The sequence below is a fragment of the Oryctolagus cuniculus genome, chromosome 2 (assembly GCF_051225735.1).
Source record: "Oryctolagus cuniculus isolate XC-2025 breed Fujian yellow rabbit chromosome 2, ASM5122573v1, whole genome shotgun sequence".
NCBI lineage: Eukaryota > Metazoa > Chordata > Mammalia > Lagomorpha > Leporidae > Oryctolagus > Oryctolagus cuniculus.
In genome coordinates this window covers 5,608,208-5,633,107 of record NC_142868.1, presented here as the reverse complement: position 1 = coordinate 5,633,107, position 24,900 = coordinate 5,608,208, and the positions used below count along the sequence as shown (strand labels likewise).

The window sequence follows — 24,900 nt, the reverse complement described above, 5'->3', positions numbered from 1 at the left end:
AGAGAGAAACTGGGTTTTTTGATAACAAGAAGCAGAATAAATACAGATACACTCCAAATGTTATAGAAACTGGCATGGAAATATTTGCTAAATGTTTTATTTTAGGATTTCATCTCAGAAATTTGCCAAAATAGTCCACATTCTTGCCAAGTTCATGTTAAACTATGACCAGAACTGTAAATTTATTTATTCTTTTTTAGACTGATTTATGGTAACAAAGTGCATAATTCTAACTTCACATCAGTCATTTGTCTTCAATTTATATGCTATTTTTGTATGGCAAGCTATGTTTACTTGCATATTGCTTCTATTCTCCCAAGGCTTTATGAGTTTTTTTTTTTTAAAGTTAATCCTTGCTTAAAATTACCAACATATTTACAAATGTCTTTGCTTGGTATTTCTCCTTACACCTCACTCTGTCCTTGGTATGGATTTCACATAATTCCTATTTTACAATGGGAAGGACAGGCAGTGGAAATATGCGTTTAAGTTGCAGTAAATGGAGAAAGTACTACATCAGTATTTGCCAAGTGGCAGTGGCTTAAATTTTGGGAGCCATGTAAAATCAAAACCCTGTGGATGAATGTCTTTTATTCTGTAACCTTATAATCAATTGGTCTGTCTGCATTTGAATTAATCTTTTACCCAGGCATAATTTTGTAGCATCATGCATTGGTCACTTGGAAAATAATGGTTCACAGATAAGAAATGATCTTCCAATGTTTAATCTATGTAATATAATGTAATATTTTTGTAAGTACATTTGCAAGGAACACTCACACTCTTATCAGAGAAACTCAACTACTGGGATACTCTTATGTCACAATGGCAGATATAAGCTTTCCCAAATTCCAATTTGTACTTGCAAAGCTTAATGCTTAAATGTATAACTGGGAAAAAATATTGTTTCTTGTTTGCCATGAGATGAGAGGCTCAGTTTCTTCATTTTTAACAAAATATTTACCACATACATAAGTCTCAAAAATATAGTCTGTCAGCCATTCTCAGTGATTAAAAAAAGTGATATTTCATTACAAAAAATATTCCAGGTTGTTGTTGTTGTTGTTGCTGTTTTTAAGGAAAGCATCTCCTGACTTGGAGACAGGTCTGGGTTATCTAAGAAATGGAAGATATCTGTCATGACCAGAACAGAGTGGACGGCTGGGGAGGAACAACAATGAGGGTTGAGAAGTGAGAAGAGACAGGCCATTCAGAGCATGGTGGACAGAAGGAAAATGTTCAGATTCTTGGGAAGAAGGTCACGGAAAGAATTTGAACAGAAGGAATAGTGAAGTTAGAATTACATCTTCTGGAGATTTCTCTGAGTGCCAGATGGAAAGAGGGGGGACGAGGCAAAAACCAAAGCAAGAAACACAGAGGGGCTGAGGTGGCTGGGTAGGGTGTTGTCAGGGACACCATGACAGTCCCACAGAGAAGGGTGGGAGGGCAGGCTTTCACCCTGGGTGGGCGTCAAATGGGCTGAATCAGTAACCAAATCATACCTCAATGTGAACTTCCTCTTCCCAGATCCTACAGGGAGCACACAGTCCTCTTCCCCTCAGAGATGCCAGTCTCCAGCTGGCTACGGCCCCCATAAAAACAAGCTGCCCTGCGAACCCCCAGGCTGGAGAAGGCCCTGTCCCACGCCACCTGATCATAAGGTACAGCAGACACTGTGCTGCCAGCTCTTCCTAAATGTGCTTAGACCAACAGGAAGTTCTTGTTATTGGCGTTGCTTTGTTCTTTTCTGGCTATGTATCATTGGCTTTTAATATTTTTAAAGTATTTTGGCATACAACATATTACTTTTTCACCAAATGCTTTTTAAATTGCTTTAAAAATTTTTATTTGAGACAGACAAAGCTCCCATTCACTGATGTAGCCCTCACTGGATGGGTCAGGTTTGTGCTGGAGGGATCAGAAGCTCTGATTGGGAGACCAGTGCCAATGCCATCATCACTGGCTGGCTCATTATGTAACAGAGTCCCTCTTCCTAAGCCTCTGTTGTCCGTCTCCAGTATGGTTAACAATACCTGACACACTCATCTCACAGAAGTGGTATAGGGATGCATTGGGATCCTGAACAAAAAAGGGCCTTGCAGAGGGATGGCTTAAAAAAAAAATGTGATCCTTGGAAACCTGGGAAGGAATTGTGAGCTCAGGGTGCATCTCTCTGACTGCCCTCTACTTTTCCTGCCACAGTGGATTGTATAATCAAAACAACTTTAAGTGATTCATCATTGATATAAATAGGACACATGGCACACAGACTAGAGTTCATATCCCAACGCTGCCCTGAGCAACTCCAGGCAAGTGACACAAAGATGCTTGGACTCTGTCCCTGCTTTCCTCTTTCTGCTGTTTTTGGTTTTTTTTTTTTTAAATATTTATTTATTTATTTGAAAGTCAGAGAGAGAGAAAGATCTTTCATCCACTGATTCACTCCCCACATGGCTACAACAGTCCTGAACTGGGCCAGGCCAAACTCAGGAGTCAGCAGCTTCATGTGGGTGTCAGGGGACCAAGCACTTGCTACTTCCCCAGGCTTGTTAGCAGGACGCTGGATCAGATGCAGCATCCGCTGCTCATATAGGACAGCAGCATCACAGGCAGTGGCTCAACCTGCTGCCCCACAAAACCGGCCCCTCCCTGCTGTTCGATGGTGCCGCAGACAGCCCAGGCTTCACTACCCACACGCATCCCACCTCACAAGGACTGAGCAGGTGCAAATTCAGAAAGCAGGGATAGGTGGAGGCTTTGTTTCTCCTTCAGAGGGTGGGGCCAAAGGACCTTTCTCAACTGGAATACAACTTCCAGTTCCTTCCAGTAGTGACCAGACTCTAATCAACTAATTAGTTTGTCTGTACCCATCTCCCCCAAGCATCTGTGGGCTTCTGCAGGTTCTGAGATTAAATTCTGTGAATTGGATATCTACAATAAAATAATCTGTGATTGAGCACTGATGGAACAAAAATAAATTCTGAATCAATTCATAATTAGTACTTTCCTTTGACCCTAATACTCTCATCTGTGAACCAATCCTGCAGGGTATCCAGCACAGCGAGTGGTACATTGGACAATACGGTCGCCGGGTAGTAGAAGAGGCATTAATGAAGGAGAATAAGGTAACACCTCCCATGGGGCTCACTGTCCTCATTTCCATTGCCATCCCAGGGTTCTCTGCTCATAGATCCACAGGACAGAGTGAGCAGCATACATTGGTGCGGTGGTTTCTGCCTCACCCTGTGTTTCTCAATGCTAGGGAAGCTGTCATGACAAAGGGAATTTTTAAAAAAGATTTATTTTATATATTTAAAAGGCAGAGTGACAGAGAGAAAGAGAGGGAGAGAGATATCTTCTATCTGTTGGTTCACTCCCCAATTGAGTGCAATGGCCAGGGCTGGACCAGGCTAAAGCCAGAAACCGAGAACTCCATCCTGGTCTCCCACACAAGCAGCAGGGGTCCCTATACTTGGGCCATCTTCTGCTGCCTTCCCAGGATGCATTGGCAGGAAGCTGGATCAAAAGCAGAGCAGCCAGGACTCGAATAAACACTCTGATATGGGACACTAGCATTGCAAGCATAGGCTTAACTCGCCGTGCCACAACACCAGCTCCGATAAAGGAAATTTTTAAGTGAAGAGTTTCTCAACTTCCTAATGAACTTTACGGGTAGGTTTCTTTATCTATAAAGTAAACAACAGAAAAATCAACTCTATGGAACTCTTGAGGATCTACTGTGGAAGCTAGGGTCTCAAGATGAGAATGGAAAGGGCCTCCTCTGTGTCTTTCAAGTGTCACCTTCTTAGCCAAGGCCTGCTCAGGGTCCAGTCAGTCCTTGTGTCTCACCTCCCCAGGAAAGGAAACTGCCAGGATAGGATGGGTTATGCTGCAGTAACAACTCCAAGGTCTCAGTCATTGAGCATAACAAAACTTTACTTCCTGCTTGCACTCCACGTTCAAGACAGGCTGATGGAGCCTCCACCTCACTGGTGTGCTTCTACCATCACACGCTGGTTCTTGATGCTTCACCTCTGCTCACAAATCATTGGCCAAAGTCGGTCACATGACCAAGACAACTTCAAAGGATGAGAGGAAGTACAGACCTCTCATATGACCAAAAGGAGAGAAGAACTGGAGTATTTGTGATAAGGTCAAATGACTACCACAACGATCATTTCAAATAATGAATCATTAAGAAGCTGCTGCATTGTGCAGAGAAATACACCAGATTGCTTAGAAGTGACAGAAAGTCTCTCAAGACTGATACAACATTGACTAACTGATGCAACTCAGACAGCAAGTGCAATGGTCACTGTCGAATGAGGAAACACAAACATGAGTTAATTGATTAGTGGATAGGCAAAACAAAAAAATTGTTCTCTAATAAATTTTAATAAAACCCCATTCTCAGAGTTCATGTTGCATAATAAGATAAAATAAATAAACTGTACATTGCTATAGTAAATGGAATAAAGCTCCTCCCTAAGATGCCCACATCCTAATTTCTAGAAGCTTCTAGAGGCTTTGCAGATGCAATTATATCAAGGAAGTTTAGATGGAGAGACTATCCCAGATTATGTGCGTGGGCTCATTATTATCACAGGGGCCCATGGCAGAGAAAGCAGGAGTGTCAGAGACAAAGAGGAGAGGTGATAAGGGAAAGAAAGGCTAGATTGATTGGTGGAGGAAGGAGGGAGGAGCCACAAGTCAGGAATTCCTGTGACCTCTAGAAAAGCATGAAAACAAAGTCACCCTTTTGATTTTGGTCCAACGAGATCCACAATGGATTCCTGACTGCCAGAACTGTAAGGCAACAAAGCTGTGTTTTAAGGTCACTAGGTCCATGGCAATCTGCTATAGCAGCAATGGGAAACTCATTGTTCACAGGGACAATAGAACTACCCAGTACCTAAGTGAGGAAACTGAGGCTTAGCCAAGGCCTGGGTCACTAAGTGAAGAAAGTTACAAAATCCAATTCAAGATCAATGCTCTTTTCATGAATTCACAGCTGCCTGCCTCTGGGAGCCACTGCAGCTCTATAGGAGCCATGTGTGATTTGGTCAGGGCCTCACCTCCAGGAGCTCCTCATCTTCTGCACCCAAAATCCAGCTATGGCTGGCCTTGCTGGGTTAGAAGGGCAAGTGCTAAGGTGGAGACCTCAATCTCAGCTCCCCTTGGCTACCAGAGCCCAGGGCAACACTGCACTCACAGACCCTGTTCTCATCAGGAAACAACTGCTCTCAGACCCGTCCCAGGACCCTGTATGTTGACTGTGCTAGAAGAGCAGCATTCTTGCTCCCCATGTCCTCAGGAACCCTTGGGCACTCAGTAACGCTTCCTTCTTCCCTCTCTGTGCCTGCTTCTGCCTCTTCCCAGGAAATACTAGGACAGCAAAGTCTCCATTGAATGACTTTTCATATTTCCCTTTTTTACTTGTCTCAGTTTTGTCGAAACACATTTCCTGTCTATGAGACAAAATTTACATTGAAGGACTGCCAGATTCATGCTGACAAATTCACTCCAGAATTTAAGATAATAAACTCCCAGATTGGCCCCTGGTCTTAGCTTCCTCCCTCTTCTGATCTTTGGCAAGGTTCTTTGCTTCTGTGTTAAGGCTTCTGTCATGGGGGAATATTTTAGGCAGTATAAATGCCCAAAATTCCTCAATCCCACATGACACACTCAGGGGCTAGTGTGGCCAAAGAGTAAGAATTTGGGTTTGATCTGTAGGAATTCCATTTACTTACTGTGATGATCCAGGGAACTCACTGAAGCTTTTGGACCCTATGTCCTTTAGCTATACAATGGAGATAAAACACCTCCCTCATTCAAAGTTTACGTAAAAATCAGATGAAGTGCTAACATCATCACAGTACTGCATTAGATTTTAGTATTATGTAGTATGACATTCTATGATGACCACTATATATATATATGTCTGTAAGATCTATAATTATTAATTATATATAACTATAGATGTCATTTATCCTCTATGCCTATATATGGATAGATAACATATAATCTACACAAATTACATGGAACGATGATTAAAATATAACTCCTTATACATAATATCTATGCTTTACACATCATCTACACCCATCTACACAAGAGCCTATACAATAACAGTCACAGATTTTTTGGTAACTTAATTTATACAAATGACACAAGGCAACCACAAAGCTAAGCCTTTCAAGTGTATTCATGCCAGCGGGACTGCTGCATTTCTCAGCCCTTGCCCTGCGGGCCTTCACCCTGAACTGTCTCTAAGGTGAAGGGTGTCTAATTGTTTCTATCTCAGCTGTGACACCACTGGCCTTCGGGAAGCCATAGGTCTCCACCCTATGGCTTCTGGAACACTGAAGCTCCGGCTTCCTTCATCTCTCAGACATTTCACATTCTTCCCCCAACTCCTACCCCTAGTCCCACACCTGCCTCTGCCTCAACCCAGCTATATTTGCTCCTCCCTCATAAGGACTCTCCACTAATGTTTGTATCAGTGACTTTGAAATCCCATGCCTCTTTGAGGAACTCGGGTCCTAATGGACATATCTCTGCATGAAGACCAATTTACTAGGTTAAAATCTTATTATCCTCAAGGCATATGGTGGCTTCACTATTTCTAGAATAATAGCTGGGCATCAGGCAGAATAGGTAATGTAGGAAGATTGACAGCTGAAGGGAAGCGCACAAGGGAGGGGCTGGAGGAGGGCTTTTCCATACAGACATAGTGCCTTCAGGACATGATGGCTTGGTTAGAGCCAGAAGCAGGAGGTTGTAGGAGCAATGAGAAGTCAGACCACAAGTCAGGCTGGCACACTTCTCCACGGATGCCATGCCAAGGTTGTAGGCATTAAACTGAGGTCAGTAAAGGATGATGGAAGATTTGGAAGAACGTAGCATCATTCCCCTCTTGGTACACATCCCAGAAAACAACAAGAACTCATACATAAACAGATACTCAATAAAAACTCACTGAGTTAAACTAAATAAATTGCAGGTTTGCCAAAAACTGAACTCACGTGGGTATTTCACGCACGTGAACATCATGGTTGCCACCATTGCAGGGGCAGGCTGCTGGCGTGCCTGAGAAGATGACCATGTGCTTCTTTGCCTCAGGACGGTACTTTTTTGGTCCGAGACTGTTCCACGAAATCCAAGGAGGAGCCCTATGTTTTGGTGGTATTTTATGGGAACAAAGTCTACAACGTGAAAATCCGCTTCCTGGAGAGGAATCAGCAGTTTGCCCTGGGGACAGGACTCAGAGGAGATGAGGTGGGTGTAAGTCCACTGCTTCCCTTTTCCAGGCTACCGTCCAAGAGAAAGTCACGGGGGCGCGGGGAGTCATGTGTCCATGTCCCAGTGATGACGGGATCAGAGAAGAGCATACCACCCTGTAGCTGGAAGCAGCAGTCTGCACAAATATCCTCCCAACCCCCCACCCCAGTCCTAGTCATTCCAGGCACCCTTATTGTGCCTCGCCTATTGCAGAAAACCCTTTCTACACAACACATTGAGAAATTCTGCCCTCCAGGGGGCCTCCATGGGAAGCCCAAGCCAACATTCCTTCCCAGCATTTCTAAGGTCTATTAGCACTAGCTATGAATAAGTCAGTGTCTCCCAAATCAATGTGAACTCAGTCACAGCTTTTGGTGGCATGCGCCACACACTTGTCTGCAGGACACATCTGCTGACGGGTTGCCAGGGGGAAGGATGGATCCATGACAGCATTCATTAATAACCATATAAACAAACTGATGAGAAAGGAGAACATTTCTCTGAACACGTGTGTGCCAGGCCTAGCCTATCTGCATTATCTTATTCTAATCCTCAACAACTCTTGGAGGTAAGGATAGTTCCTGTCTTAGATGTGGAGAAACTGAGCCTGAGAAAATAAGTAAATGGTCAAATACATAGAGGTAGCAGGTGAAAGGGCAGTGAGAGGTTACTCACTCAACTCTTCTTCTGAGGATGAAGGACAGCAGGGAAGAAGGGAGAGAGGGAAGAAGGGAAGTTGTGAGTCCCAATTACTAAGGATGTGACCTCAAGCCATCTTTTATTGTCTCTGGGCTTTACGTTCCTCAAATATAAAAAGTCTAGACTTCTACAATTCAGTGACTCTTATTTAACATCTCCAGGTCTCAATTTTATCTTTCAGCCAGTGTGACAGGCTGAACTGGGTCCCTTTCCCAAAAAATTCCCACACTGAAGACCCAACCCCAGTATCTCAAAATGTGTCTTTGGAGAATAGGCCTTTAAAGAAACAATTAAGGTTACCGAAGTCATGTGGTGGGCCCCAAGCCAAGAGGACTGGTCTTCTTCTAAGAAGAACAGGTCAGGACACAGAGGGATGACTGGGTGAGGACCCAGAGAGAAGACAAGCATGTACAAGCCAAGGACAGAGGTCTCAGAAGGAACAAACCCTGCCCACAACTTGGCCTTGGACTTCAGGTCTCCGTACCTGTGAAGAAATAAAGTTCTATCACTTAAGCTGCCCTGTCTGTAGCACTTAGTTATGGCAGCCCTAGCAAACTAAGGCAGTAATGTTGTGGGTCTGGCTGGGTCCAGATTCCTGTCTTCAATGCAAGAGGAAACTGAAGGATGAGAAGATAACACGCAAAGGTCAGCAAAGCAGCAGGATTTATTTACATGCAAAGTGAAAGTGTATGTTCAGGAGGGGGTACAGGCAAGCTCAAGAAAGGGCTGCGCTCAACAAGCTTCAGGGCTGCCCCTTAATAATCTGGAGGCACAGAGAGTGGTGCCCAAGGTGAGGCTTAGTCAAATATTCAAAAGTAGTGGGGTTGGAAGGGGTTTCAGTACCACCTGTTTCCTGTTTTGTTTTGTTTTTTCTTTTTTTTACAGGCAGAGTTAGACAGTGAGAGAGAGAGAGAGACAGAGAGAAAGGTCTTCATTCCATTGGTTCACCCCGCATGGCTGCTACGGCCGCCGCACTGTGCCAATCCAAAGCCAGGAGCCAGGTGCTTCCTCCTGGTCTCCCATGCGGATGCAGGGCTCAAGCACTTGGTCCATCCTCCACTGCCTTCCCGGGCCACAACAGAGAGCTAGCCTGGAAGAGGAGCAACCAGGACAGAATCCGGTGCCCTGACTGGGACTAGAACCCAGGGTGCCAGCACCGAGGTGGAGGATTAGCCTAGTGAGCTGCGGCACCAGCCTTCTTGGTCCTCTTATGAAAACCTGGGAAGTATCATGACCTCAAGTATATGATGGGAGCTGGAGTGTCAGCTATGGTAATTTTATTACAGTGACCTTATAATGAACTAAATGTCATTCCAAGGATGACTCTGGCAGTCATATTGAATATCTTTAGCTGATATTGGCTTTAAGTGGTAAAATCACAGAAGCTATATTTATTCCACGGTGCAGAAAGAGCATGTTTGAGAAGATACCTGCAAAGGCTGGGTTTGGGCAGTGCAGGTGAGGCTACAGCACAGGTGAGGTGCTGGCAATCTCAGCTCCTCTTGCTGACTGCCTCCCTACCTACCTCAGTATAAAACCAGAACTTTCACACTGATACCTATTGTTCTCCAACAGATATCAAAATAGGGTTTATTGCCAGGGCTGCCAAAATGCTTCAGGTAGCTGAAACCTTTCCAGCATGTGAAAATACAGTCAGAGGGCTTAATCCAGTGTCTGACCTATAGCCCTTTTTCTGAGAATCATGCTTGGCTTGGAGAGATCACTCAGCGCCACAGGCAACAGTGACATCAGTTCACCAGTCTTTGCTGCCGGGCTGGTTTAGCATCAACAGGTGCATGGGTAAATGAATAGATTCTACATAAATATACGCAATACAGCCACATTAAGAAAAGGTTCTGGCCAGCGCCGCGGCTCACTAGGCTAATCCTCTGCCTTGCGGCGCCGGCACACCGGGTTCTAGTCCCGGTTGGGGTGCCGGATTCTGTCCCGGTTGCCCCTCTTCCAGGCCAGCTTTCTGCTGTGGCCAGGGAGTGCAGTGGAGGATGGCCCAAGTGCTTGGGCCCTGCACCCCATGGGAGACCAGGAGAAGCACCTGGCTCCTGCCTTTGAATCAGCGTGGTGCGCCGGCCGCAGCGTGTCAGCTGCGGCGGCCATTGGAGGGTGAACCAACGGCAAAGGAAGAACTTTCTCTCTGTCTCTCTCTCTCACTGTCCACTCTGCCTGTCAAAAAAAAAAAAAATTAAAAAAAAAAAGAAAAGGTACTGTCAGAACTAGACACACAAGTACCAAGCGTTCATTATTATGTTGTCATCTGAAGCATCATTTTGATAGCTAGAATGTAATCTCACTCTAATACAGACTCATGATTGATGGACTTTCCAGATCTGATCTATTTGCCTTAAACCTTCCATACTGGCCAACTTCCAGATCACTAAGGTTTTTTTTTTTTTTTTTTTTTTTTTTTTTTAACAGCATTATGTGATTTTTAAAAGCTTGAGTTTAAGGGCTCCTTTTCCTTGGAAAGTGGCCCTTGTGCCCAGGCATGTGCTAGACCCTCCTCCAGATGCCATTTAATTTGCTTTTTCATTTAGCCTCTGAAAAAGACTCCTTTATGAGTGAGGAAACTGATGTCCTATCTTAGTCTCTTTGCTACTGTTTATAACTAAACACCAGGGATCGCACATCATAAAGAAAAGAGGTCTATTTGGGCTCACAGTTCTGGTCCAGGGTCAAAGGGCTGGCATCTGGTCACAGCCCTCCTGCTGGCAGCACCCTGAAGCAGCAGAGAACACACATGGGGAGAGACAGGGAGTGAGAGAGCCAGCCAGCCCAATCAGCTTCCACAGCAGAGAGCCCTCTCAGAACACCCATTATCCACAATCTACTCCCAACACAAATGGATTAATCCAGTCATAAGGGCAGAGCCCTAATCACTCCTCAAAGGTCCTGCCTGGTCCCACCTCTTAATAATCTCATTACAGGGCTCAAATTCCAGCAGGAGTTGATTAAATTTCACCATATTCAGACCACAGCAGACCTATAACAAGGTTACAGCTTTTATTACCAGCCCCACTTTCGTTTGCTAATAAGCAGGGACACAGAGCAATTGTCTGCTGACATCCTGACAACATCTAATCAGATGGTCAGCCATTCACTGGCTGCATGGGCCAGTAAGGAGCTGTCCCCTAAAGCAGCCCACAGATCAGACCCTCAGCTTCCAGATGAGCTGCTCTAGTTACTGCCACTGAAGATTTGCCTTGGAGAGTTTAGGAAGGTCCTTTCTATTTTGAGAATTTTTCTACTCCCTTGCATCTCCCAAACAACAGTCTCCTTTTCTTTCGTTGAACACTTAGGTATGTTTCCTAGGCACAGCATTTTTCTGAGTTAGCAGTTATCAACTAACCTGATCTATTGAATCCTCATTACCATGCTGCGCTGTGAAGGAGGTGCTGCCAGTATCCCCTTTTAACAAATGGTGAGACTAAGGCACAGAAATGTTGAGTAATTGGCCCAAGATCACACCTCATACATGGCAACACTGGGAATCAATATACTTTGCAAAAAGATTGACTTCCTCATACATCTTCAGATAATATCATAACCAAGTGCAAACAATCCCATACCTATTTGCAAATAGCCAGGAATACTGTCAGTTGAATAACTGTTGAAGAACAGTTAACACTTACTTGCAAAGTACTATGTACCAGTGACCGAGTGAAAAATTACAGTTCACAAGTGAGTCTTTCTGCCTCTGCCCTGTAGGATCTGTGCTGTGGTCTGGACTGTGCTCTGTCTCTTCATGACTCTCACAACCCAAGCTCTTTGCTTTGCTGGGATAGAACCCCACATCTTAAAAAATTACAAGTATAAAATTGGTACGGCCAGGTTCTGCTAAACAGCCAACCACCAGCTATTTCATTTGATGTTCAAATAAAATAACAAGATCTTCACCCAACTTAGCGAGGAAAGTACAATGAGAATCAGGGTTTTCAAGCATAATTTTTGTTTTGTGTGGTTTGGTTTCTTTAGTTGTCTTGAAAATTTCAGAATTTACGTACACAGACAATGCAGCAACACCTAGCTCATGGGAGTTCTTCTGAGTGTAATACAAAGTTAAGTAAATACAGAGGTTCTCTCTCCCTCTCCCTCCCTCCCTCCCTCTCCCTCTCTCTCTCTCTCTCTCTCTCTCTCTCTCACACACACACACACACACAGTCACAGATGCTCATTTCCACTCCCATCTTATATGATTCCTAAGCTCTTTCTTTTTTTAAGATTAATATATTTTTTACTTGAGAGTCAGAGTCACAGAGAGAGAGGAGAGGCAGAGAGAGAGAGAGAGAGAGAGAGAGAGAGAGAGAGAGAGGTCTTTCATCCAATGGTTCACTCCCCAAATGGCCACAACAGCTGGAGCTGCACCGATCCAAAGCCAGGAGCCAGGAACTTCTTCCAGGTCTCCCACATGGGTGCAGGGACCCAAGGACTTGAGCCATCTTCTACTGTTTTCCCAGGCCATAAGAGAGAGCTGGATCGGAAGTGGAGCAGCCAAGACTGGAACTGGCGCCCATATGGGATGCTGGCGCTTCAGGCCAGGGTGTTAACCCGCTGCGCCACAGCACCAGCCCCCCTGAGCCCTTTAATGAGGGCTCTGTGCCCCAGGCACCAGAGGAAATACTCACATGGGACCATGAGGACTACAGGAGAAGCCTGGGTGAAACCCAGGGAAGGCTCCCCATCTCTGTACCCCCAAACAGCATAGGGGGCGGGCAAACCCAGGCATGCCTGTGAAGCATACAACTTGGAAGCACCATTGTACTGTATGTTAGTTATTGGGTCAGTTAGCCAGGTGCTGAAAATTCATGTCTGGGTTCAAATTTAGGGATCACCCATTGCGTTTTTTTCCTACAGCCGCTCTCATAAGGACCACAAGTCGGGGGGCTTCAGGCTATATTCTCTCATAGTTCTGGGGCTGCAAGTCTGAAACCTTTTCCTCTTGCTGCTTCTGGAGGCTGTGGACAACCTTTGGCCCCAGCCCCTACCTCTGTGGTCACACAACCTTAAATCACCTTTAATCTCTGCCACCTTCTTCTGTCTTAGAAGGATATCATGATGGTTTCTAGAATCCAGCCAGACACCCTCTCGAAAGCTCCTCCTCTCAAGATCCTTGACACCATATTTTACCAATAAAACAATAACATGCACAGTAACATTCACAGATTCTGGGGTGAGGGTGGGAGCACTAGTCAGCCCACTATGCCCAACTATTCATTTACTGTTAGCTAAGCATTGCTTTTGTGCCTGCACTAGATTAGATTCAGTGTCTGCTCTGGGAACACTGTGCAGATCTATGCATGCAGCTGAGCAAACGGCAGATTGGTGGAACACTGGCCCTGGCCACTAGGAGACACCTGCCATAAACAACCTGCAGAGCCAGAGCTCTGCCTACATCAAACATCAGCCCTGCCTTGAAGTCTTCCAAGCTGTGTTTGCCAACATTGCTTTGAACGCTCAAGGAAGGGAGAGAAGGGAGCCATTTCAACTAAAAGACTTTCCTTGCTCTGCAAATGTTTAAGGGCTTGAAAATTACAGTAGACATTCACTTGACAGATTACACGTTAAAGACTAGGAGACAGAAACAAACTGCACCATAGATGTATTTCTCTACTCCTTTGTCTGCTTCCTTTTCCTCTTTCTCTCCTGACATCCACACATTTCTCCATCTCAATCTCCCCTCCTCTCCTCTCCTCTCCTCTCCCCTCCCTCCCCCTTCTCTCTCTCTCCTCTCCTCTCTTCTCCTCTCCCCTCCTTCCCCCTTCTCTCTCTCTCTCTCTGTCTCTGTCTCTTTCCTTCTTTCACTCCTAAGTGTGTACCCACATTTATTTCCTTCTGGCAAGGAGACATTGACTACAGTCCCCGCAGAGAATAAACAAAAGGTTTAAACAGATTTTAAGATCTAATAGCATCACATTTGCTGTCCCCCTGAAAAATAATTTTACATAAAAAAAGCCTAATTATAATGTTTTTAAAAGTCTCTTTAGGGCAGAATTTCAGACGTGAGCCCACCAGACTCACACAAGCCAATAATAAGAAATGACAGTATGATTAATTGTTCCTGCCTTGCTTCCTACCACCTGTTAAAATTGTAATTTCATATAAAATGTCGTCGTGTAGATTATTAAAACAATTAATACTGAATCCATTATCTGGGGAAATGCTAAAGAAAACAGGAATGAGAAACCAAAGCATTTGCCTCTGAAGATTGAGATCAGAAAAGAAGATTTCCTTATAGCAATGGGTTAGCCCATCTCACGGGAGAATTCTGTTGGGAAAGCTTATTTTCATTAATCCCTTCTGGTGTTGTCAAATGTGATGACAGAGGAAGAAAACTTAATCCTTAGTTTATCATTGGAAATGAAAGACAGGAACTTTCTTCCTAAAGACTTCGGATAGAGTTTAGGAATGTCCTCAAGATTCCATTGCTCTCTGCTGGTGTTCTTGGCTGAGCCAGAGGTGGGAAGGAGTGGGGATGGCTGGCATCTTCCTGGCACTCACTGTGTGCCATGCTTTCTTCCAAAGGCAATGCAGGCATCAGCTCAGATAATCCTCTCAATGGACCTCAGAGGCAGGTCCTAACACTACCACCACTGTTCATGGACAGAGAATCTGAGACACAGAGTATAAGAAACTTGCCCCAGGTCACACAGACACTGAGGAGGAGAGCCAGGCTTTGAACTCAGGTGTTTAGGCTCCGTTGGTCCTTTACTTTGGATGACCCCACAGTGGTATGACAATTACTCTCTCTGTTGGACCACTTGGAAACCACCTAGCCTTGGTATGAGTAGAAACATGTGTTTACTGGATATCTGAGAGAGGTGGTGCAATGTCCTACAGGCTTGTCCCCCACCAAGAAACAAAATGAAACAAATTCATATATTAAGACCCTAACCTCCAAGGTGATGGAATTAGGAGATGGGGCTTTGGTAGGTAATGACATTGTGCAGGTGGAATCCTCATGACTGGGATGAGGGCCTTTATAAGGGAGACCCCAGGGCCTTGATCTTGGGATTCCCAGCCTCCACAGCTGTGAAAAGAAATCTCCATTGTTTATATCTACCAAGCGTATTGTATTTTGTTGCAGCCACATGAAAGCACTGATATACAAGTTAACTCCAGGAAATCCCTGCCACCAACCCTGCGGCAGCTGCAGGGGCAAGTCCCTTACAGACTGGGTCAGAGCTCTGTGCTCCTGGGGTTTGAAAAGACAAACCCAACAACTAGCAGCCACAGTGGGGAGAGGGGGAAAGTATCTTCACTCACGGGACCAGGACAGGAACGGAGGGGACACTGAGAAACATATGCCCCCACGCTTCCTTCCTGAAGTCTGTGCCTCAGTGCACTGCCTATCTGCTCTTCACACCCTCCAGAGATGGCCACAGAAGTCACAGTTCCTAGCATTTCAACCAGATGCTCCCTCAAAGGAAAGAGGATGTTCCCACCCAACACCCACATGCAGCCCCCAAGGGAAGCTCCTGGGTCATCAGATGAGATCCTCAAACTCCAAGGTGAACATTTTCACAACATACATTCCTAAATGAAAGTACCTGTTCATATAGGAAATTATTTCCTGTCTGTTCCCATGAGTAGGTAATGTACATGTGGACAGAAACCTTATCAACCTCATTCTCCATTGGAAACAAAGGAATTTCCAAAAGTTTGTGAAAAATGGAATTAAAAGATAAATTTAGTTCAGCAACAACTTCTTTAAATCCATTCATATGAAGGAACTTCAAAAACTTCATGAAAAATACACATTGTAGGAAAATGCATGGGTTTCAATGTTTTATATGAAGATAAGCTTATCTTCATTTTTCCATGATCTTTCTGAAGTCCCTTGTATATCTGAGACTTGCCAGCTTTCCTGCACCTAGGATGCCCTGGGAAGAGGAAAAAGGAGACAAAATCAAACCAGCATCAAAGTGTCCCCTCTGCTTTCTTCCCCCAGGATGTGTCCCCTCCATGCTGGTCTGTTGGGATATCAGAGGTCACTAGTCATGGGCAAAGTCACATAATAGACAAAACAGATAATTTTCCAGAAAATAAGGCCACTCCTGGCCCTGCATCTCCCCTTGTGTGACCCTGAGCAAGTCAGTCCACTTCCCTGAGTTTCAATTTCCTTAGCTCTTCAGAGAAAAATCATTCCACCTGCCCTGCTAAGTGCACAGATTTGCTACTGAGCACTGAACTTGTCTTAAGTACTGGGAGGCAGGTTATGCAAGTTCTTCCTAATTATCTCCCAATGTTCTCTTCTCCAAACTCACCTAACCAGCACTCCCATTTATGCTCCAGCCTTCTCAACACCTGGACATGTCCCGAACATCCTCTAAACCCACCTGATAAACTAATCTTAATCTCCCCATAACATCAAACCCACTTCAAAGCACTTGCTGATTCCCCTAGACTTGAAACAATCTCACTTTCCATCAAATTGCCATAGCAATTTATCTGTGTATCTCTCAAAACACTGAGATCTGCAGCCACCCTGAGATTTCACAAGAAGCCCAGGGAGAAAGCTAAGTTGACTGAGAGCTATCAGCAGTTCTGTGGCCATCACTGTCCCTTCTGTGCACAGAATTCATTAGAGCAATACGGTTTGCAGGAGGGAAGGGCCACTGCAGGCAATTCAATCCAGTTCACTCAGCCCAAGCTCAGAGCTTCTACATTTTAGTTGGTCACAGTCAGGGAACAGGTGGATCAGAGATCCCACAAGACTGCGTGCTGGATGATGAACCCATCCAAGTCTTCGGGATAGGAAAGTTGTAACAAGAGCGAAGCTTGACCAGTGCCACCTGCTTCTGAGGAACACTTTGCTGGTAGGAACTGTACGTTTCCAGAGTTCACTGCTTCTTCTTCTTCTTCTTTTTTTTTTTTTTTTTTTTTTTTTTTTTTTTTTTTTTTTTTGACAGGCAGAGTTAGACAGTGAGAGAGAGAGAGAGAGAGACAGAGAGAAAGGTCTTCCCTCCGTTGGTTCACCCCGCAAATGCCTGCTACAGCCGGCGATCCGAAGCCACGAGCCAAGTGCTTCCTCCTGGTCTCCCATGTGGGTGCAGGGCCCAAGGACTTGGGCCATCATCCACTGCCTTCCTGGGCCACAGCAGAGAGCTGGACTGGAAGAGGAGCAACCAGGACAGAATCCGACACCCCAACTGGGACTAGAACCCAGGGTGCTGGTGCCACAGGCAGAGGATTAGCCAAGTGAGCCATGGCGCTGGCCCAGAGTTCACTTTTGCTCTAAGTTCTGTTTTGCTCCATTGTCATGGTTCTTACACTTATCTTTCATGAGCTTGCATAGTACATCCTTTTTTGTAAAAAAAAATCAATTTTTTAAATACTGAAGATGTTAATGAGTTCACCTCTTTGCTAAGCGAAATGGGACACTTAAACCTACAGATAAAAAAAAGATATTTAAAAAATCTATGAATTTTCTTTTCTGTGTTTCAGAGATTTGATTCTGTGGAAGACATCATCCAGCACTACAAGTCTTTTCCTATCGTACTAATTGATGGGAAAGACAAAACCGGGGAGCACAGGGAACAGTGTTGCCTGACCCAGCCCCTGCCTCTCAACAGGCACTTCTCACCTTGGTAGCCTGGTCTTTGCTCTGTCCTCCGAATGGTGGATTCAAGGTTTCCATCACTTTCATTTATTTCAAAAGATTATTTTCTGTGTCTTCAAGGGATAACTTTTTGACTTTGTAGTAAAAGAAAAACATTCTGTAACAGAAATCAGAAAATCAATCATGGTTTTGAAAGCTTAAGCCACACAGGAAATATTTATAACATGCAAAAGTAGTAACCTGTTCTTTTCTAAACAGACTATAAGCATGGCCATCAGACGCCTGCTACAGAGGAGCAATGAAGGTTTCAGGAAGCAGGTGCCTAAGTGCTTGCAGCTAGCACGTGAGATTCCCAAACCCACGCTCTTACGGACTGAGCTGCCCTTGTTTGAGAACTGTCTGGACAGTCCCTTTACAATGTGTGGATGGTGCTTCACACTAAAGATGCACATTAGCCTTATTTTATCTATAATCCTGAAAATTGCGATTATTGGGAAGAAACATGGAATGGGAAACAAGAGTACTTTTGAATATCATCTGAAATACAGAAACTGGAAATACTTTAAGGTGCAGAACAGCCACAAGACCAGTTTCCAACATAATGCTGTTCAGGGTAGCGTTGCACCAAATGGAATTAGCAGCTTCCTGGTAAGGAACTCGGAGGATTATAAACTACCCCAGCTTTTGGGCAAGCATGAGTCTGACTGAAAGTAATTATTTTTTTTTTTTACAATTCCAATTACAGACTTTAATGCAAAGAGAACTGTCCTCAATTTAGTACTGATTCTTGTAATAGCATTGCACTTGTCATGATATTGTTCCTCCTCTAGGGTAACAGGGTTGAGTTGTATTCCTTCCTACAACGTCAGTAAAGAAGAAGAGGCTCAGAGAAGTTATTGATCTTACTCAGCATAAAATTGAGCCCAGACTGAAATCCGTTTTGCCTAGCTTCAGGCAAGCACATTTTCCCAGCATCCCCTGCCCTGTGCAACTTTATAATCCCCTTGAAAAAGCAACATTTGAAAAAGAAAGAGAGGGTGCAGATCTGGGGCAGTGGCATGAGGTTCCGCCTCCAGGGCCTGCTGGCGGTGCTGGTGCTGGCCGACAGAGGCACAGCGGCTGGTGGGCAGGTGCACTGGTGCTGGAGGACTACGAGCTTCCAGACCGTCTGAAGAGACTACAAAGTTCTGGTTGTTGCGGTAGCTTCGGTCGGCCTCATTCATTTGGGGTGGCACAGAATGAAAGCAGCCCTGTTTTCCAAATACCTAATAAGGACAACATTCCTGAGCCAGATGGTCCGGCACTTGCAAGTCCGCAGAAGGGCCCAATCCAAGGGAAATAGCAGACCTGCCATCTTCAGAAAGAAGCAGCTTTGAATCTGACCTTGATATTGAAAGCAGAGATGAAAGACACCAGCTGGATCAGAAAGCACTGGCTTCTTGTAGCTGGGCTGTCTTTTATAGGTGTCCATCTTGGAACAGACTTATACAGAGGGCGGCAAAACAGTGTAAAGTCTGAGTCTGGAAAGCAAACAGAAGAGTATTGAAGAATGAACTAAAGTAAATGTTTGGAATGACTAAAAAAATAGAAAGAAAAAAAGGAGAAATAACGTTGAAATACAGCTTTACCCACCTTAAAATAAACTAATACACTCTTGTAGTGGGGTAAGTAAAAAAGTTACTGTTGAAACTAACAGTATACAATGGCTTCACATGCTAGCAATCTCTACATCTGAAATCCATGGGGTATTTACATAATTGAACTATAATGCAGATAAACAAATAGAATTAAACAGAAGAGAGTAAGGTGAAAATGACACAAGGCCCAGGACTGCATCTTTTCTAAAACAGCAGACATGAGCTCTCTATGGAGAACTCTTGGCATCCACCCCCCAGCTGAACACTTTCCAAGGGTCACTGTGCAGAAATCAATCCAAGTTAGGAGCATATGTTGAAGAAGGAACTCTTGATACCCCACGAGGCCTATCTTACAGTTCACTTGCACTGGATGACCCAGAACCAAGAGACAAGAATATTCAACCTGAACTGGACCATGAGGAGCAGGCTGATTGGAGCTGAAGGCAATGCCTTTGCCAGCCACTCGCCTCTGGACTTCAGCAAGCCCAGGCCAGCTTGCTGGACACAGGAAACCACAGGGAAGATTTCTCTTTGGGAAAGAATCTGAGTCTCACCCTGAGGCTGCTGGGAAATGACTGACAACTCCAAAGCCCTGATTCACTCGGGCTGTGCCATTCACTGTGTTCTCAAGAAGTGTTTCTCAAGTGTTTTTGTTAGGGCAGGTGTTCAGGTGATACAAGCACTATGAGAGATGTGTGCTGAAAAATGCTTTATCTCATGTTTTTCATAAATGTAGGATCTAATTCTAAGAGGGAAACGAGAATGCAAACATTCTGACAGTAAACGCCACAATGCTTATACCTATGAACATATCTGGCACGAATATAAAATCTCAAGTTGGGGCAGAGGTTGCTCCCAACTGGGAGTTGAGGGCTTGTGCGAGTTGAATCTTCAGGAATTCAGACACCAAGACTGAATCAGAAGCAGCACAACGGGAGGAAGGCACAGAGATGGCAGGAAGAGCCGCCAGGCTACCATCTGTGAGAGGAGAGAGGAAAAGAGGGGGAATGAGTGGGAAAAGGAGGAGACTGAAACGTAGCTCCGAGGGCTTCTGGGCCAGCCCTGGTGAGTCCAGAGCACTGGCTGCCATTGAGGAGAGTCTCAAGCTGGGCAGGAAGCACCAGGTCCTAGTGCCCACCAGGTTTACTCATGCCTGGGGTGGCAGAAAGCAGGACCTTCAAGTGCAGTGGCAGACCCAGAAGGTGCTGCAGCTTGGAGCTGTCTCCAACTGGCTTCTTGTAAGGGAGATCCCAGTGACCCAGCTCCCTGCCAGCCACAAACACGTGGTTTTCACTGCAGTGGGGACATTTTGCTTGTAGATTATTAAACAAGAAGAATATATAAATCTGATTTGATTCTTAACCTAGTTCTGCAAAGCAGACAGGGAAGATATCTCTGGTCATTTTTGAACTGAGGACTTTGTCACCTTATTGCTCAAAATCTTACAGTGATGTGGTTGTGAGTAGAACCAGGGTTCTCAGGAATTATTTTCCTGCTGTTTGCTTTATTGTACCCAAATTGAAAATTCAAAGAATTGACTTTGGCATGCCCGAATTCCAAAATGTATGAATCCCTCTTCCCCAAGTATCATCTTTTCATTTGAAAAATGTCACTTGATGCCCAGCCTTAATAGAGCAGAATTTTAGCTTTCTCTGTTTGTAGCACCTGTGCATTCCAGATAATTTTTTGAGGGTTAAATAATTCCCTTTCTGGATCAACTTCTATCTCCTTCATCTTTACTGAAGTACTGTTACAGCATCTGTTTGCATACCGCATTCATTCATAGGCACCACTGTAGATGTTGGAAATACAGGAGTGAATAAATGAAAGAGACTGACGACAAGTGATGTACAAATAACATAACCTAAGTTGGTTTCCCATTACTCTGTTGCATTTTCTTTTTTTAACATTTATCACTGGGTGATGCAGGGGGCAACATTAAATGTTTTACACTTGATCTTAGCCAAAAGGCCAAGAAGCGATGCACATTAAATGTTTTGATAAAATTTTGTAGATGGCTTTGAAGAGCTCTGAACTAGAACATTTTAAATTTTCCCACACTTACTTAATAGAAAACTTTCCCTCCTGCTGTGTTTGCGTATGTACTCAAGTAAATGCTTTATAGATGCAATCAAGGAAACTTCTCTAATTACTACAGATACTATGGGGAAGCCAAATTTATCCAATTGTCAGTGTATCCTACTATCATGCATCTGCACATGTACACAGTTATTATGACAGCATATATTTAACAGAATCAGCATTGTATTGTGTATCTATTATTTTTTATCCTAACATTTGTTCTAGCTAACTACTTTTACTTTTTTTGACATTTGTGATTTATACCTATGCTGACTTAAATGAAAGAAAATATATAATTGTTACAATACTGTCTGTAGTTAAGTAATGAAAAAGGAAAACCAGAACATAGTTTAATTTCGTTTCATGTCCTATTACCCCTATACCCATTTTGATATCACATTTTGGGCAAATTTAGGGAAAATTTTCTAGAATAATTGAAATACTAGTACTAAGCTTGATTTCTGGGATACCACCATCCTTGTGCTTGAAAGCTGGCAAGACACATATGAAATGACCATCTTAATGGGTATGAGGGGTTACCTTGTGGTAGAGGTTTGCATCTCCAGACGATTACTGACATTGATCACCTGTTCCTACAACTGATGACCAGCATCAAAAAACAAATGAGAATGAGTGTTCATGAGGATGTGGATCAACTGGAACTGCTGGTGGAAATGTCAGATGGTGTAGCCACTATGGAGAACAGTAGTTTCCTCCAAATGTTAAATATAGAACTACCATATGATCCAGCAATCCCATTTCTGAATATATATATGTATGACAAATATATATAAAGGATATATGTATATATGAGATATATAGAGAGGAGATACATATATAGAGAGTGAGTGAGAGAGTAACAGAAGCAACAGAGTATGCCAATAGACACAGACATGGGATGGAGCTATCTTTAAAGAAAATGGTGGAGGCTGGCTTTATGGTGCAGCAAGTTAAGCCTCTGCCTGTGATGCCAGCATCCCATATGGGCACCGGTTCAAGACCTGGCTGCTCCACTTCTGATCCATCTCCCTGCTAGTGCCCCTGGAAAAGCAGCAGAAGATGGCCCAAGTGTTTGGGCCTCTGCACCCATAGGGGAGGCACAGAGGAAGCTCCAGGATCTTGGCTTTGGCCTGGCCCAACTCTGGCCATAGCAGACATTTGGGGAGTGAACCAGTGGATGAAAGATCTCTCTCTCTCTCTCTCTCTCTCGCAGACATTCGGGGAATGAACCAGTGGATGGAAGATCTCTCTCTCTCTCTCTCTCTCCCAGACATTCAGGGAATGAACCAGTGGATGGAAGATCTCTCTCTCTCTCTCTCTCTCTCTCTCTCAGACATTTGGGGAATGAACCAGTGGATGGAAGATCTCTCTCTTTTTTTTTTTTTTTTAATTTTTGACAGGCAGAGTGGACAGTGAGAGAGAGAGACAGAGAGAAACGTCTTCCTTTTGCTGTTGGTTCACCCTCCAATGGCCGCCGTGGCCGTTGTGCTGTGGCTGGCGCACCGCGCTGATCTGATGGCAGGAGCCAGGTGCTTTTCCTGGTCTCCCATGGGGTGCAGGGCCCAAGCACTTGGGCCATCCTCCACTGCACTCCCTGGCCACAGCAGAGAGCTGGCCTGGAAGAGGGGCAACCGGGACAGAATCTGGCGCCCCGACTGGGACTAGAACCCGGTGTGCCAGCGCCGCAAGGCGGAGCCACGGCACTGGCGGAAGATCTCTCTCGATCTCTCTCTATCTCCCTCCCTCCCTCCCTCCTTCCCTCTGTCCCTCCCCTCTCTCTAACTCTGCCTTTCAAATAAATTTTTAAAAATCTATCTTTTAAAAAAAGGACAAATGACATTCAGGACTTTGAATAGATTTGTGTACTCCCATATTCATTGCAACATTATTCAGAATAGCCAAGAAACAATCTAAATACTCATCCACAGATGAATAAGGAAAATGTGTTATATACATACAGTAGAATAGTATTCGGACACAGAAAAGAAGAATCTGCCATACATAACCTCATGGGTGAACCTGGAGGATGTTACATTAAGTGAAATAAGCCAGGCACAGAAGGCCCAAAATGACATGACTCAAACAATAGGAGATATCCAAAACAGTCAAATTCACAGAAACAGGAAGAATATGGTTTCCAGGGGCTAGGGCAGGGGGAAATGGGGAACTGTTGTTCAATGAGTATAAAGTTTCAGTTACACTAGATAAATATGTTGTAGTAATCTGCTTACCCTGTGGTACCTATAGTCAACATTAATGTACTGGACTCCTAAAACTTATTAACTGAGTGGATCTCATATTAAGTGTTCCTACCACAAAGGGCAGAGACAGGAAGCTCCTGGAAATTATAGATATGTCTATTGGAGTGATGGTCTCACAAGGGTATATGAATCTCTGGACTCTTCAAATTGTACAGATTAATCATGTCTCATTTTTCTGTAAAAATTATACTTCAATAAAACTTTTTTTAAAAGGAGATACACAAGTTGTCAAAATCATGTAATACCAAATAATAGGTCCAGTAAACCTCATCATGACATTCGTTCGTAGCAAAGGGATGCATGGGGAGGATGAAGTCAGGAAGCTTTCCCAAAGGAGATGCTGAGGCAAGGACTAGAAAGACATCCTGGAACACAGCTTCAGAAGTACAAGTATTGTGTCAAACTATTAGTGAGTACTTCTGTCTTCAGGGAACTATTGTAGGCCCTGGGGCATCAAGCAGGGACCACTCATCCATTTGAATGCAATAGAGGCACCATTGCTGGGGGAAGGACCGATGATTTATACAGCACTTCTAGAAAACCAGGCTTGCCTTCCAGGAAAAAAAAAAAAAAAAAAACACAATTATGTCTCTGTTTCAAATCATATATAAAAACACATTCTAAATGAATCAAATAGCTAAAAGCAAAAAGCATACTTTAAATTGCATATTATATTTTAGCCTAATAATTTTTATGACTTTGGGATGAGGAAAGAACTCTTAAGGAAGATGGAAACATAAATCATAAAGGGAAAGATTGACAGATTCATTAAAGCAGAATTTTAAATTTTTACAAAAGTTTGACAAAGTCAAAAAGCAATTAAGCAAACTAATATGTATTAGTAAAGGGTATATACAAGCAATTCAAATCCACAAAAAGAAAAGTCCTAGCCCTGTAGGTTAAGCTACCCAGCCTGCCTATCTGTAGATTGCACCTCAATGGTGATGGGAGCAACAGAGGATGCAACACACAGACACGGGTTGGAACTATCTTTAAGGACAAATGGCATGGAACCTAATGGAGCAGAGCAGGTCACTAACAGCATTGTACTAGAAAATGGATCCACACAGAGGGAGGTTTTAACCTTCAGAATGCCTAAAAAGAGGCCAAAAGAGTCAGAAATCTCCATGAAAACATCAAATGGGCTTCCTGTCTGCCTAGTGGATGAAAGTAAAATGGCAAGCAAAGCCTAGAACATTTCTCGTGGTTATTGGGAGGCTTGGTAAAGCGAAGTACAATAAACCAGGAGCCTCCTCCCCCAGCACTCCCAGCTCCGTGCTTATCTGACTGCTCCTTCTACAGTAGTAGCCAGAGAAATTTTAATAAAAATAACAATTGCATAGTCCTTTTCACCAATCAGATTGCT

General features: G+C 44.0%; 1 protein-coding gene, 1 long non-coding RNA gene and 1 pseudogene across 3 annotated transcripts in view; 2 read left to right on the top strand and 1 right to left on the bottom strand.

Moving 5' to 3' along the window:
• LOC149127679 (small ribosomal subunit protein eS12 pseudogene) overlaps positions 1-17,706 on the bottom strand; it is a 117,719-nt pseudogene extending 100,013 nt beyond the window's left edge. The window contains exon 1 of the transcript XR_016229748.1: positions 17,579-17,706. The product of XR_016229748.1 is annotated as a small ribosomal subunit protein eS12 pseudogene (transcript). The remainder of the gene's footprint in view (positions 1-17,578) is intronic.
• CLNK (cytokine dependent hematopoietic cell linker) overlaps positions 1-18,039 on the top strand; it is a 192,877-nt gene extending 174,838 nt beyond the window's left edge. Inside the window, exons 18-21 of the mRNA XM_089326849.1 lie at positions 1,528-1,697; positions 3,048-3,125; positions 7,123-7,278; positions 17,440-18,039. Coding sequence (XP_089182975.1) covers positions 1,528-1,697; positions 3,048-3,125; positions 7,123-7,278; positions 17,440-17,586 — 551 coding nt within the window. The 3' untranslated portion in view covers positions 17,587-18,039. The remainder of the gene's footprint in view (positions 1-1,527; positions 1,698-3,047; positions 3,126-7,122; positions 7,279-17,439) is intronic.
• Positions 18,040-18,956: 917 nt separating this feature from the next.
• LOC149127678 (uncharacterized) lies at positions 18,957-23,746 on the top strand. Its single transcript, XR_016229749.1, has one exon. It is a non-coding gene; the product is annotated as an uncharacterized LOC149127678 (long non-coding RNA).
• The last annotated feature ends 1,154 nt before the right edge of the window (positions 23,747-24,900 follow it).